At 37.3% G+C, this 16,654-nt stretch overlaps 1 protein-coding gene across 1 annotated transcript in view; it reads right to left on the reverse strand.

Moving 5' to 3' along the window:
- Positions 1-16,654, reverse strand: part of LOC107686847 (transcriptional enhancer factor TEF-1-like) — an 84,389-nt gene that overhangs the window by 51,410 nt on the left and 16,325 nt on the right. Inside the window, exon 4 of the mRNA XM_016484001.1 lies at positions 9,940-10,192. Within this exon, the coding sequence (XP_016339487.1) occupies positions 9,940-10,087 (148 nt within the window). The 5' untranslated portion in view covers positions 10,088-10,192. The remainder of the gene's footprint in view (positions 1-9,939; positions 10,193-16,654) is intronic.

Here is a 16,654-nt window from a genome sequence, read left to right on the forward strand (position 1 = left end):
CAGAACAGTTCAACCCAAATATTCAGATGTGTGCAGCGCATTTTATGGAGGACTGTTTCCTGATCCTGGGAGAGTACTACAATGCCGGCTGTTCTGTCTCACAGTCAAGTACGTTTTCATATTTAAAGAATTTGCCACTGACGATTCAAACAAGAGTTTTGAGCAGTGTAGAGTAGAGCTTCCAGACTTATTCTTCTGATTCTGATATCCTTCAGAATAATAAAGTCATTTCCTTTCACACTAAAGATGAAATTGCTAAAAATTGACCACAACATTATACATGCCCTCATGCTCTCTGAAGTTCAAAACTAGCTCTTTGTGCAATCGGAGAAGCTGTCAATAGTATCATGTCACATTATGGTCAACAAATAGCAAACATTAAATGCCTTAGGCATTTCGCTTTCAGACTTGGCCAGCCAAGCATGGGATAGACTAGACAACCCAAAGCACTCTGGGTCGCACTTCTTTTCACATGGCAGGCCTGGAGAATGTCTGACCAGTGGGGACATGCAGTATGGGACCCCAGGGTCATTTAAACAACTCAGAAGGTCAACACCGGGACACGTCCTGGCCACGAACACTAAAGATAAGTGAAGAAATCTGAAACCTCCATTGAAAACCAGCCTGTGTCAATACAAACAAAATTATATTGGTTCTCTGACAGGTCCATATGTTTACAACGTCTAGGTCCAAATGAACGAGAAATTCCTCTTCATTCATTGTTGGCACAAAACATCAGGTGCTGACAAGCCCTAACAAGGCCGTCAAGACTAAGCTTTGTTAAGTGTGACACGACCAGGAGGCGTAAGATAAAGTCCACATCCATCACTCTGAAAACATGGCTAAATAGCTTCTGATCTGACAGATTTTGCTGCAGCTTTTGTTTTTTCACAATCAAACACATGCATATTTTTGTCACTACACTGCAAAGCCCCTCTCTCTTATTTTGCAGTATTACTGCAGATGACAGTAATATGAATTTTAGGCCACACAATCAATGACAATTCAATATGCTTTGTTAAAAACCACTCCAAATATTTCAGCAAAATGAAAAAAATCCCACAAGGCACAGAGAAAAAGGCACATCTAGTTTGCTGGTTTCTATTATCCATACAGAAAATCAGTGCAGCTGTTCCCCTCAGGAACACGTGATGGGAAAGCATTCAGCTGATTTTTACGCAAATAAGACAGCAAAAAAAAAAAAAAGACTAATTGTTACACTACTATTATGATGACCTCACACGAACATGATGATGATGGGCAGTCTTTAATAAATACACAGAAGGTAAATCCATACAGAGAGAGGGCTTGCAACACACATAACATCAATGAGACTCAACAACAATGACCATAAAGAGAGCAACTTAAATACACAAGCAGATTAAACTAATTAATGACACACACCTGAACAGAATGACACAACTCAATGAACAGAAATGCTGCAAAAGCAAAACAAAGTCCAAACTGAATGATACATAATCATCATTATGTTTCATAATACGGTTTCACACTCTGTTTACTGCATGAGAACAACCCTGGTGGTATTTCGGACTCATTTTGCCGGTGTAAAATGTAATCGTTTTGTAATCGGAAATGTGTTTCTTGCAGGTGTAAAATCACAGCGGCGTGTCAAAGCTACAATTGCGCACAAACAAAAGCGAGGGATTAAATTGGAGGTGTGTGTTAGACTAAAGTTCTCCAGACTCCATTCTGAGCGAATGCAGGAAGCAGGGGCCTGAGCGGATCCCAGAATTCCTCATTATCCTCACAGCGGGTAGCTAGGGTGCGCCAGCGGTGCGAGCGCGAAGCGGGCCGCCGCTGAGGCAGGTCTGGGAACAGAGCTCTGGCAGGCCCACGGGGGAGGCCAGGCTCGCTCATTAGGCCTAAATGATCCACGGCAGCCCTGCAAACCAAGTGCCACTTAGTGCTCGTCTGAGACGCCAGTCCGGCCCTGATGAGATTGCTGAGCACACTGCATATCTGTAATAACACAGCGAACAAAAAAGGCATCACAATGGCGACGGTAACTCCAGCAAATGGGTCCAGCCAACGTTTGGGTGATAACGTGGCAGAGCACTCCCTGGAAATGTCTTTCATCCTTTGGTCGGGGTTGAAATGACACAATATGATAAATGTTTGCCACCTTTAAAGCAAACAGATGCACTGTGGGAACCACTCTGGTGGCGAACCTGCTATCGGCAAGTGCGACTGCCACTAAAAGCAGCTTGTTGCTCCTGAGACAGATGGTCGTTTCACACGTAATAATTACAGCAGCCTCATGTATTCTCACGCTCCAGTCACATTGTGATCTTTACACTGCTTTATGGTAATAATCTGACTGATTATACTAATAAATGTCATGAAAACTTTCACAACATGCATGTCTGAAATCCAGTGCATTCTACATCTATTTCTTAACCAGATGTTTTGCCTTTATTTTCAGGCAAACATATCTAAACATCCTTAAAGCAATACAATAAACTTGAAAACCTAAACTGTATAAAATATTAAGACTTGAGCATACATCTTAATTTTGTTTTAAATATGTTTTATTTAATAGAAAACGAAGCAATACTGTTTTAGAAAATGATTTATTGCATCAAAGACACTGTTGGATTGACCAGAATCTTTAAGAAAACCTTTAAAAGGATAGTACACCTACATTTACTCACATTTACTCACACTCATGTTGTTCCATGACACAAAGGATGATATGTAACCAAACACTGACATTTCTCATAAAATTAGTTCTTTTATGCCACACAGAAGAAAGACATTTAAGCTTGGAATGACATGTGGGTGAGTAAATAAAGACAGAATCTTCATTTTTTTGGGGTGAACTATCCCTTTAAGATGGTGTACTGTACTTCTGTCCAGTGAGACTTCAGTTTGGGCGAGACTACCCAGTGCAAATTTTGCAGCCATGGTTCTTTAGAATAAAAAAAATCATGCAGCATGGAAGATATAAATGTTATCATTTGATGCTTTATGCATTTAATTTATTTTTTAAACATCATTTTTTTTCCTTCAAAAATCTTTTTGAAACACATATGAAGTTTTGGAAAACTAAACTCGGAATTTCTACATATTACGCATTACAGTCAGCATCGTGCTGTGGTGCATTATTCCTAACAATTTGACTTAAGGCTCCGCTGCGTGCACAATAAGACCCATTAAATGCAATTTCTGGGAACTGAATGTCCCATTGTGCATTTCTTGCCATATTTCACATCTGGTCATGTGTTCATTTATATACTCCGGAGGGTATGTAATCACACAGGGCGTGCTGAATGGAGGCTCGCAAAGCAGGTGAATTATGTAAGTGCTGCTTCTTCGCTTCTTTCTGCAGAAGGGTGCCGCCACTTTCTTCCACTCCTTTTCATGCTCCTCTCATCACAAAGCAGCTGTTGTGATGTTTTTCACCACGGTCACAATTAACCTCTGAGGCTGGGCAGGGAGCCAGCCCCGGCACAACTCTGGGCGCCAGAGAGCCCATCAGGTAAACAGTATGATAAGCTTTGCTGCAAAAATTAGACATTGTTTTGAAGTGAGAGGCAGTTGCTATAGTGACTGTTGCTAATTAACTGCATTCAGCCAGGGGAACAAAGGGCTTAAGGGTACTCAGGACGGCGTCTCTCGCAGAGAGCTATGTGCAGTGAGTATGTGCAATCCCGTGGGTCTCTCTGCACCAAAATACCTGCGCCTCTGCTTCTCTCCTCCTCGTACGAGCCAGGAGATGAGCGGCGGTCATTTTATTGAGGCAAAAGGCTGCTGGACACCAATTAGAGAACTGTGTGAATCTCGATGCCGTCGGGTTCGAAGCTGCCCTAAAACAACAACAATCACCGAATCCCCAGCCAATCAGGGTGCTTCATCAGCATGGAGGACCTCTCACAGGAGATCTCATCAGCTCCTGTGGCATTCTGGAGAGTGGCCTGCCAGCTAATGCATTTCATTAAAGCGGTCATACACAATGGAGAAGTAACACAGAGACACGAGTCACAATGTTGTAAGGTCACCGTACCTATTTGTGTGACCTGACAGGGTTAAGAAAGGTTTACTTGATTATCATTAGATTTTAAAAAGATTTGCAGAAAGACAAAAAGATCAATGGGTGCTCACTACTGAAAAACTATATATTTTCAAGATTTGGCCAAACAACTAATTTACAAATCAGGAAACCTGGATTTGTTTAAAGGGGATAAATGTACACATGCAACTCTCCTGAGAAGGTTTTGCCATGATAATTGTCTAACAGTTATAAACAGCTTGCTAGTACTGCTATAAAAATATCAAACATTAAAAAAAAAAAGTCTAAGAGAAAAAAATCTACTCAACATCACTAATCAATAGTCAGTTGTCAGATGACTAGATCATTGAATATGTTGTGTTTTACAAAAATCATTGTAATTTTCATTGTAAAATAGTGTAAAAATGAAACAAAGAAATGCTAGTTGGCAAGTTTCCTTACTAACTACAGGGACTGTGGCAAAAATGTACCATAACCAAGTATAAATAACAAATCTTATAATTTACAGCAAAACACTTCCTGTAAAATACATAACCCATTAAAAAAAAGTACAAGTTGTTTTGTAAATATGTTTTACTGTATTTTTACAGAATTATTCTGTATTTTTTTTTACGGTGCAGGCTTCTTAAACTTAACCAGAAGGCTTCCTTGGGTCAATTACCAGGTTAACAGTATGGTTATAATTGTCCACCAATTAGACCATCACCCAACCAGCACCAACTAACATAAACCAGCCTGGTTTGGTTTTTAATTTAATCCCTGTATTAGGTTCAAATTTTGGTTAAGGGGTCAAACTGTCATAATTAAATTCAATACAATTTTATCAAAAATCACAATCAAAAATCAGGTAAAAACAGTAAACTTTTAACATTAATATTTATCACACATTACAAAAAAATACATGATTTTTAATACTGCATATAACAACTATATTTTAAACACTTCTTGTTTTCATAAATGCTGAACATTATAAACAGTATAGAAACTATTTTGTAACTATTTTAACATTTTAAACAGAAGACATGTGGAAAAGCTGTTTTGTGTGCTTTCCTGAAGCTCAAACAGTAGAGGCGCTCGTAATGCCAAGATCACGATTCTCAACAAAATTAACATTTCCTCAGATAAAAGCATCTGCCAAATGCATACGTGTAAATGTAAATACACTCAGAGGGTGGTTGAAAAACTGACAAATAAAATGTAAAAATATGTGGATCAAATTGACCCACAAACATCATAAGCGTAATAAAAATTTTGTACATGCATTCCACAACACGTCAGAGTGTCAACACTTTCCAGGTACGTTCATGACCCTAAATGAGAAAAAGTCACAAAACTTCAAGTGCATGTCAGATAGACAAGCAACCTAATATAAGTGTTAAATACTAACCTTTTGCATAAAGGAGTGTTGGCAGAAAGGTTGGAAAATTATGTTAGTTTAATGCAATTAGGCATATACATAAAATAAATGTAAATTATTTATTAGTTGTTATTTTTGCAGAATGGCAACAAAAGAATTTCAGCTGATCAAATTTCTAGATTTCAAGGGTAAAGCCTGTTATGTCTATTTTGTACATGGGCCGCAACAGACATGCACAACAACCCAGGAGTCAAAATAACCCTGTATAGAAAAACGGCCCATTAACCACATTCAATTCACCGAAAATGCCAATCAAGTCTGTTTCTCTAATTTGTCCCGGAACCCCACTGACAGACACATTCACTTGTTTTGACAGTTGTAACGGCTCTTGTTAATGGTTGAGTGAGTGAGCAGGTCACAGTTCACGGTGTGATGGCTTTGGCACTAGGACCCAGTGACAGCTGCAGAGCTGAAAGACGAGACTATACAACAACTCTGCGCTCAATCTGCTGCCTTCAGTGTCCCGCCAAACTTTGTAAAAGCCCAAACACTGCCATTCAGAGCTCTACTCTAGATACAACACTCGAATAATAAAAAAAAGGTTTACATTGGCAAAACATACACATGTACCATATTTTCCGGAATTCAAGTCCCGTTTTTTATCATCTGAAAAGTGCTGTGATTTGTATTTCAAAGCAACTTATATAATGCACTTAACACCAAATAAACGGTTAACTGTTTACACTGTACAAAAATATTTCGCAGTTTAGTTGATTCAATTATTTTTTTAAGTTGACACAACGTGCAGTTTCTGAATTTGTTCATTCAACTTAACATTTTAAGTTTAAGAGTGAACTAGAGATTTGCCCCCTCAACTTGTGTTGTCAAAATGTGTTGAATCAATTCAATAACAATATCAGGTTCCCAACATCACTTATCGCGAGAACTTGTGAAGACCGTTGCAGACAGAAGATGTTCGTCAGCCATCTTGGTGAGCTTCTCCACAAAGTTTTGAAATTTTCTCAATCTACAAATTTGGTAATATTTGGTAATATTTGTATTTATTGGTTTAATATGTGTAAAATTACGTATGTTGTCTAAGAAGAGTATATGGTTTAAAGCGTCGTATTTTCTAGTTATATGTATGCCAGTGTTCGTTTCGCGGCACTCTGAAGCCTCAAAATACACGCGGTTCCACGGTATTTTCCACATAAATATTATAATAAATATTCTCCCATGTGGTACTGCGCTGAAGTTATCTAGAGAACGATAAATATACAGTTTGGTATGTATTATTTGAGCCCTTCTGTAACAGATTATGAGCACAACCAAAAACCTCCCAAACAAACAATCTTGAGGTCTTCATTTGAGGAGTAACTGAATCAATATGCTTTTATAGCATATTGAAACTTTGCTGTCAGTGATTTGTGTACAAATCTGATTTGTCTACAATATGTGATCATCAGCTTGTAATACGTATCACATGTGTAACAATGCGGCCCGTGACACTGTGCTGTTTTCTTGTTGTCTCTGCCTGTGGTCTGGAGGACTATGAAACATTACTCCTGAGGCTACAATGGACTTCGCTGTTGAGCAAACATGCAACCGGACACCTTGAACAGCTGCCAAAGCTGACCTCTGGTCAATCTCTGCACTCTCAGACAGGTCAGCAACCCCAGCGCTGCACACCAGCTCTCTACTGGTTACGCGGTCAGGTGATTTTGTCATTACAATTTCCTGTTGGATCTATATTGGCTCACATATTACTTCCTCTGTACAAATGATAGCAAACCGTAATAGAAAATTCAGGATTGTTTTGAGGGACTGTACAAAATTCTGTTCATGAATGCAAAAATTCCTGTTCTGAATCACTATCTTTTTTGAATAAAAATACCTACATTTAAAACAATATTATTTTATGTGAGAGGCAAAATTGTATGTTAAGATTCCTTTTCAAAGAATTTTCTTAAATATAAGTATGCAGTTCCATTAACGGTTTAAAGCATTTATCTTGAAAAAAATTAATTAATTTTATTTTTATAGTTTATGCTAAAGAAGCAGTGACAAATCTGCTAATGCAACAAAAAATGTAAGATGTAAGATACATTTTAATTATTTAAATGGTCAAATATGTAAATATATATATATATAAATAAAGTTTTTTTACTTTATAAATACTCCAAAAATAAGCAGCAAAAACATTTTTTTAACATTAATAAGAAGAAATGGTTGGGGACCAATCAACTATTAACTACAACTTTTGCCTCAATAAACTCCTAATTTGCTGCTTATTAATAGTTATAAGGTAGCTGTTAAGCTTAGCTATGAGGTAGGATAAAGGGATCTAAAATATGCAGAATAAGGCATTAATATGTGCTTTATACTTACTATTAAACATCCAATATGCTAGTAATATGCATGCTAATATGCAACTAGATCATAGTGAGAATTGGTCCTTAAAATAAAGTGTTACCAAAGAAATATTTCTTGAGAACTAAATCAGCATATTAGAATGATTTCTGAAGGATAATTCAGATTTGCCATCAAAGAAACCAGGTATTTTATATAGTTATAATATTTCACAGTATTAGGGTTTTTTTAAGGGTTTCATTAAAAACATTTAAAAATCTTAACGATTCCCAACTTTTGAATGGTAGTGTAAATCATTTGTTGTTTCTGCATTTACTTATATAATATAATGCAGAAAACTACAAAATAAGCCCTCTTTATATCAGTGAGCACTACTGAATCCTGCACTTGGACTTGATCATTTAAAACTGGTCAGCCAAACCTATTTTCATGCTTTAATCCTGAACAGAGGGAATGAATGAAAGACAGCGAGTTTGAGAGAAGAGGCTGCATAGAGTGTTTCCGTGGCAGTGTGGCCCGAAATGCTTTTTGTAGTAGCAGCTTGAGAGGCTTTGCTGCCACTCCTAAACTTTACATTTCATTTGGCCGGAGGGGTCACATGACAGCTGCAAACGAATGCCCCGAGGGCCTTCTGCTTTCACTTGACACCGACAAGCTGTGAGGGACTCCAAAACCGCGGAAAGAAAATATTCCCTCTTTCCATGACATCACCCAGCCTGGAATGGAGGAAAAGGGGAGGATGGCAGGAGCAGGAGAGGAGGAGGAGGAGGGGGTGGCACAGCTGGTGACAGCCGCAGTACCATCTGCTCCTGACTAATAGTTCATGCTGCTTTACTTACACTCCCACTACTCAACAACAAGCGAACGAATGGGAAGCCTGCTGCAGAGGCCCGCCAAGACTTCGGAGATTCCTGATTGACAATAATTCTAATCTTCTTCACCACTTCACTCTCATGTGATTCCTCAGAGCCCTCAGTTTCACTTCTCACCTCCAGCGATCAGCTCTGGGACGATCCAAGCACCCTGAGTGCTGGGGCTACATCGTCGGGAATTTGTCTTGTTACTTTGTCATGTGACACTGACAATGTGTCTAAACCAGACGCAACTTGACAAGTTACCAGCGACAAGTAATATCTCTGTCCACAGTAAAAATGGCATATTTCTACATATTTAACATGAAAACAGTGTTGCCAATCCATTTTACTTTAATAATGGGACATGAAACAGGATATTCAATAAGAAAAAAATCTAGGTCCTGATTTTATGCACCAGGAATGGATTGGTTCTTAGAAAGTGGTCAGGTGGCTGAAGGTGTGAAAAATAAGAGGGCTTGGTTGCATCAGTTGAAGTCGTTTCAGAAATAAAGCAAATTACTACAATTTGATGAAAGATTACAAAAGAAACAATGCATGCAACCAATAATAATATTTTGTCCAATACCGATAAGGTAATAATTACTCATTTGTGATGTTAAAATGTGACACTATTTTGTATAAATAAATTAAATAAAATATGTAAACACTTATTTTAAAAAGTCTCTTTTATTGTAACAATGTACCACTCATTAGGTCTGCATGAAATATGCAGATTTTTTTTTTAAATCTAACTGATTTCAAACTGATTTCAAATCAAATTGAAATTATTTTTCTCATAAAAATAAAATTGCGATTTAAAATTAGATTTAAAAAAATCATATGGCTATATAATAACAATAATAATTTTACATTACTACTGTAAAATTATAATACCAATATTTATGCCTGTCTTAATTTTTTTTTTTTGTTTTTTTTTAATGTCCTGAATTGTGGCCAACAATGCCAGGAACATGTATTACGAAACTGGGTCAATATTGATTTCTTGTTGATTTAACAAACAGCCATTGAGCAAGATTTTGGACCAACTAGATGTCACTGTGTCTGGGGCCGCCCAGTTCGACAAAAATTGGAAACCAAGTGATCCTAAGTGACAAACTGTTGTGATCATGGTTGTGACTGCTTCAGACAAAACCTCAGATGACCATTAAAGAGATTTAGCATGTGCAGCTGGTAAGGACAATGTGTTATTTGCCATTTTATAAATTGTCAACTGAGCTAAACCAAAATCGACACCTTGCATTTTTCTCTCTACTGTTGAAACAGATAAACTGATTTTGAACAGCCTGAAAGAGCCACCGAGTTCTTACCATACATCTTGCCCTCATCCGAGAGGATAATTTTGCGGCGTCCACAGGGCGGGTAGATGGCCAGTGCCTCCTGGAAGCTCTGCTCTATGTCAGGACTCCACACCCCCTCAGCATCGCTGTCAATGGGTTTGTCTGCCGAGTCACTCATCCTCTCAATATCCTCGGCAGAGCTTTCACTGCCACTCCAGCTGCTGGGATCAATGGTGGCGATTGGGACCTCCAAGCCGAAGCCTGGAGCAGACTAGGGTGAATCCTGGAAGTGACAATAAGCAAAGACAGAGTTGTGGTTACTCTCTCTCTGGAACAGATAGCTGTCACTGAGATATCAGGTGATACAGTTGTTTGGTGGTAGGATCATTTTCAGTTCATGGCACTGGTTGAGCCTGAACATTTCCAACCATTCATAAAAACAGAGCTAAGTTTAAAAGAGGTTGCCCTCTTTGGTGAATTCAGTGAATGGCTTACTCATAGTTGTCTCTACACATTAAACCGGCATTAGAGAAAGTATTTTAATGTTGAAAAAATTACACAATTCAGCTTTAACTACATAGTACCGTAAAACTGAATTTGTTATTTTCATTAAAATGACAGTCAAAGTGGGAATACGAAAATTAAGCTCCTTAAATTGCTTAATTTTTTTTTGTATGGAGAATTATGACTTTATGAATTTTGAAGATATGCATCTAAGAGTACTGTAACTGAAATCCAATAGCTTGAGGAAAAAGTTTCTGACTAGAAGGTTTAACCTTCAAACATTTCCTAAAACCACCTGGCATCTCCATAAAATTGCATAAAAACCATAAAACTCCTCTGTTGAAAGAAGAACAATATCAAACCCAGCTGCCTGGACTTGAGTTGCCCCTTCTTGTCAACATCCAGGGCAATACTGCCATCATATTCCTATCAAATTAAATAATGACCTAACATCTATTCTGCAATGGAGCTTGAGCAACATATAATAGTGAAATCTAATAAAAAATAAATACATAAAAATCACACAGTAAGTAGAAAAAAAATAGCCTTCCAAAAATGTATGTATGTAGTCATTTTGCAGATCTTTTATCCAAGTGTCCCTTTCTTAAGGGCACTTTTTTAAAAAGTCAACAAGTCAGACACTTTTATCCAAAGGGACTGAACAAGTGACTAATCTGACATATTTTAAAATGAAAGTAAGATATTCAAGACAAAAAAAAACTAGATATTTGATTTAATAGTAGTTGGAGTGGAGGGATTCAAAATGTCAAAAAGGGATTTGTGATGCGAGCTGAAAGGGAAAGTTGTATGATCTTTTCATAAACTTTTTTTTTTTTCTTGGGAACAACATGGGCCATTAAGATGGGTTATTATAGTTAAATAAAACTGAAACCAAAAGAAAAGCGTTACTTAAAATAAAACAAGTGTTAACAGAAATAAAATAAAAACTAATTAAAAAAAATATTTATTTACTTAAAATACTTTTTTCATTTCTCAACATTTCTCATTTTAAATAAAAAAAATAATAAAATAATAATAATAAATGATAGACAAAATAAATTAAAAAAACTACAAAAAATTACAAAAAAAACAACAAAACTAAAAATTGAAATGAAAACAGAAAAAAAAGAATTCAAAATAATAATAAAAACTACAATAGTATCTCGAAGATACTAAAGTAACTGCCAATATTATGAAGGAACATGTATTAAGAAACTAAATAGTCCATTTTAATATTGTTTTGACTTTAGAAGGCTCAAACAAGCAATTTTCTGGTTATCAGCCCTGAGTTTTGGCCACTACTCCAAATCACCCCATAAACCGGGGTCATAAACCATGAGAATGCAATTTCCTTCTGAAAATGTTAAATTCTCCACCCAGCTTCACATGAACCGCCGAGGATATCCAACATGCAACACCTCCGAGGACTTTCATTCTTAGAGACTTTCCCCGTTACTCCGTGTGCCACTCCACCCCTTCCCCCACCCTCCCGACAGCTTCCTCTCTCCGTGCCTGCTTCCATTCAGCCAGCACAAGCTGTTGTGATGTGGGACTAGCAGCATATGTTTCTTCTAGAATGTCAGTTCACGAGGGGGGAAGGGAGCAGGCTGTTGGAAAAAAAAGGGGGAGAAACGCTCTGGGAGAGAGCTTTTACTGAATTCCGTGTTTGTGTGCTGAATGCTGACACTGCAGAACAGACTCACAGACTGATGAGAGAGGAAAAAAAGCCTCCCCTTTCTGACCACTAAATGGTTTGGGCCTTCATGCTCTCCCCCCCTCCAACCTAACTGAATAATGAACTACACTGGTAATCACTTCCAGCGCTGCTGCAAACATAATGTGGTTGTTCAGTGCAGTACCTCATCTTGGAACCACATTCTCCCCCACTGTCAGATATACAAACTGTTTAAAGATGGCCAGTTTGGGGGGAACGCTCAGGAGCTCAGCGTAGATAAACATGTTTACTTCAGCTATCCTGGCAGTGCTGGCTCCCATATGCTAACGGAAAGCCTTCTTGAAAAATGGCTGCCACGGATCCCTCGGTCACGCGTGGCCTACTTGAGAGAGGGAGCTAAGGCAAGTGTCTCAACATGTCTGTTTCGCCTGCGGCCTGAGGGAGCTTGACTTCCCTATAGAAAAATACCAGTGACAAGAGGGTGTGGTTTCGAAGTGAAATGAGCAATCCCATTTTAACAGGTAGATTTAGTTTAGCATTAGCTGGACCAGCCTGAAAAAATGTTTGTGTGTGTGTGTGTGATTAGAGCTAAAGTAGCATAATTTTTTATAAAAATCGAATTTTATTCCCGATTTGAAATACCAAGGAGATTTATTTGCATGACTGGAAATATCTGCCTTTTTGATTTTCCTTAAAAGGGACATTGACTTTCATATGTTGTTTTCCCATTTTTATGCTATCCATCCTTTAGTATGCAAGATAAAATGTATTACTGCATTGAAAGTAGTAAGCCAAAATTGGGTGGATTATATACTTTTAGTTTTTACTCTGTAATATATATATATATATATATATATATGTATACATACTGTATATTTTTTGAAGTTGCAATAATCATAGATTATTAGAGTATGTGGTCATACTTTAGTTTGAGGACCAATTCTCATTATTAACGTACTGTTAACTATGACTTTTGCCTCAATAAACTCCTAATTTGCTGCTTATTAATAGTTAATAAGGTAGTTGTAAAGTTTAAGTATGGGATAGGATTAAGGGATCAAAAATATGGTCATGCACATTAAGGCATAAATATTTGCTTTATAATTACTAATAAACAGCCAATACGCAATTTTTTCTCTAAACTAAACTGTTACTGAGTATGTTTTCTAGGTAACACTTTAGTATAGGGTCCAATTCTCACTATTAACTAGTTGCTTATTAGCATGCCTATTATTAACATAATGGTTGTTTATTAGTGCTTATAAAGTACATATTCTGCATGACCATATTCTACATCCCTAATCCTACCCAATACCCTAAACTTAACAACTACCGTACAAACTAATAAGTAGCAAATTAGGAGTTTATTGAGCCAAAAGTCGTAGTTAATGGTTTGTTAATAGCGAGAATTGGACCTTAAAATAAAGTGTGACTGTTTTCTAATACTATTTCAGTCTTCCTGTTTAATTCAGTGTTACTTGCTGTTTCTTTATAATAATTTGTGAAATTTACTAGCAATTTCTGAGTGAAAATTGTTTCTACACCATTTTTTTTCAGTGCATGCATGCTTTTCAGCTAATAATGCCAACAAACCATTGTGCAATGGAAGAGGCAGCATCAGTGATGGTTCGCTTTTGGAATTTTCCATTCTTACTTGGCTCCATGGTTCATATTTGTAAAATCTGCAATGGCAGTTTCAGCCTTCCTCATCACTTTTTACAAGTATATGAACCAAGAAGTTGAGTAAGAATGAAATGTAGAGAATTTAGAAAGATGCTAACATGTAACGTTAACAGTACAAGACTGATTGCAAGATTTAATTTTATGATGTGGCAGTATGTCCCAATGCTGTATTACAAACAATGTATTACTACATACTCACAGGCCAGAATAAAAGTACATACTGTCTTTTACTGAACACTAAGTAAGCAAATTTTGATTTGTGGAAACATAAGTACCTGTAACAATGACACAAAGTCACATACTTATTAGCGACCAACAGCAACTTGCCAACATGTAGCGAATCGTTATGCATTACATGCATTTAAAGGAACGCCACTATTTTTGAAAATAGGCTCATTTTCCAACTCCCCTAGAGTTAAACAGTTGAGTTTTACCGTTTTCGAATCCATTCAGCCGATCTCCGGGTCTGGCGGTAGCACTTTTAGCTGCAGCTTAGTAGGGCTGCACGATATATCGAAATTATCGAATAATTTAATAATTTACTAATTATTAATAATTTAATAATTTATCAAATAATCATTTAATAATAGGCTACTTAAATAAAAACGTTGCAAAAGGTCAAAGTTTTAGTTCGACGCATATAGCAGAGAATTGCTTGACGTTAAAAAGAGTTATTAAGTGCAATAAGTTGCAGAAAACTACTCTTTGCCGTCTCGTCTTGCTGTCTGACTCACACCTGAAGCGCGCGCACAAGCCGCATCTCGCACAGCGTCTCTTCAGTTCTGTCGCACACGTGCAAAGCGCGCACACACAGAGAGACGCATTTCAAACTGAGTTGATTCGTCTTTCGCATCTCCTCCTTATGTTTGAACAGACACATACACACAGAATTATGTCAATAGTACCCGTCTCGACGATCATTCTCGTAAACGCAGTCGGTTATGTTTTAAATGAATGTAAACAGCTGAGAAAGAAATCGGATGTGTATCATTATACTGGATCCGTGCAGTCGGGTTTAAAGGGACAGCAGCACAGTCCTACAGCTTAGCATAGATCATTGAATCTGATTAGACCATAAGCATCTCGCTCAAAAATGACCAAAGAGTTTCGATATTACCTAGCTGGGGACTATTTTCAGGCGCTGCATAATATCATTGCGCCTGCTGCACCCATGGTACGGCAGCAAAGTTCCTTGATTATTACGCCGGAATGAGAGTATAGTTCCTAGCCATATCGGCCTAGAAAATCGCAACTTTTAATTTTCCGTCGGTCTTAGTACACGATGTAACTACAGAAGAGTCAAGTTTTAAATAGGAAAAATATCGAAACTCTTTGGTCATTTTTGAGCGAGATGCTAACGGTCTAATCAGATTCAATGATCTATGCTAAGCTACAGCTAAAAGTGCTACCGTCAGACCCGGAGATCGGCTGAATGGATTCGAAAACGGTAAAACTCAACTGTTTAACTCTAGGGGAGATGGAAAATGAGCCTATTTTCAAAAATAGTGGCGTTTTCCTTTAACATAACATATGGGAAAAATTAGGGTGTAAAATGATCATTTGAAAAACAGATGGTCAAGATTCGCAATAAAGCATTTTTGATAATATTACAAACCCTACTGATAAAGCACAGTCATTTGTCTATTTTAAATGACACATCATTTAGCGAATGACCATATTTTCAATAGATTATTTAAGCCTTGGTAGTAAAACGTGATAACAATTAAAGCTTAATTTGCACAAGATGAATGCCAAGCTTAAACTGCACGAGATGGATGCTCAGAATAATACTAGCCCATGGCAATTTCTAACCACTCATTGCTCTGAGTTCTATCATCAGACCAAATGGATCTACTCTGAATTTACATTTCCACTTATATTAATTGGAGGTTATTCTGCCTTTGATGGTAATGGAAAGTGTAGTAGCTGGTTCTAGATAGGCAGGCACTCTTTAGTGAAGAGAAACAGTCGACCTGATGCAGCGGATCCCTGCTGCTGGACTGGGTCATACAGTTGGGTTAAATGTTAGAGATCAGGCCATGGGTTGTATCTTTTAAATGTAACATTTGCATTTACAATTAAAAACAAGCAATGTTTGCTATAGCAGATCAATTTTGAAATAGACATGCATTTACAGAAAAAAAATCAATAGCCTAAAAACAGCCTAATCACGCTACATGGCTGAAGTCCCTCGATGATCATTTAGCCTTCGATTCATCATCGTAACTGACTCACCTCTGCCACTATTTCATGCAACATCTCTCATGGGAGGCCCAGATCAATGCCGCCTAAAAGATAATGATAATTTCCGCCTAGTTCGAGAGCGCTGCATTATTGGATTACTTCAACAAGCACAAAAAAATGGGAGTATGATTAAAGCAGGATTTTATCTTTTAGCCTTTCCCCTGCAATTGATAATGAAGCAGTCATTCATCAGATGGGACCAAGAAAATCCATTGCAAGTCTTACAACAATGTAAAAGGAAAACAAAATGCTTGCTATAAATGTGAACAACATTTAAGAAGACAACTCTATCAGGTCACCGTCTTATTGTGAGTGCTCTCAGAACAATTTCACAGCAAACTGTCAGTTCTTACATGTCTTGTCTAAATAGAGACAAACAGTAGTTAAATGTTTGCTGGGACCATTTCTTTACTTCTAGGAGGGAGCTTATTCAATTTACGCTTTTAATTTTAACAGACATAAATTTCAAAAGAATTATGAACAAAGAAAGTAATTCTTACACTTTAATATTATCTAAACAAATGTTGTCACAATACTAAAATCTGAGAAGTTGATACTAATACCACTGAAATTTCACGATACTAGACACCAAAAGAACAAAAAAAATGAATATGCTATTGAAGAAGCGGCTTCATTAAA

Source organism: Sinocyclocheilus anshuiensis, unplaced genomic scaffold (genome assembly GCF_001515605.1).
Source record: "Sinocyclocheilus anshuiensis isolate Anshui unplaced genomic scaffold, SAMN03320099.WGS_v1.1 scaffold773, whole genome shotgun sequence".
NCBI lineage: Eukaryota > Metazoa > Chordata > Actinopteri > Cypriniformes > Cyprinidae > Sinocyclocheilus > Sinocyclocheilus anshuiensis.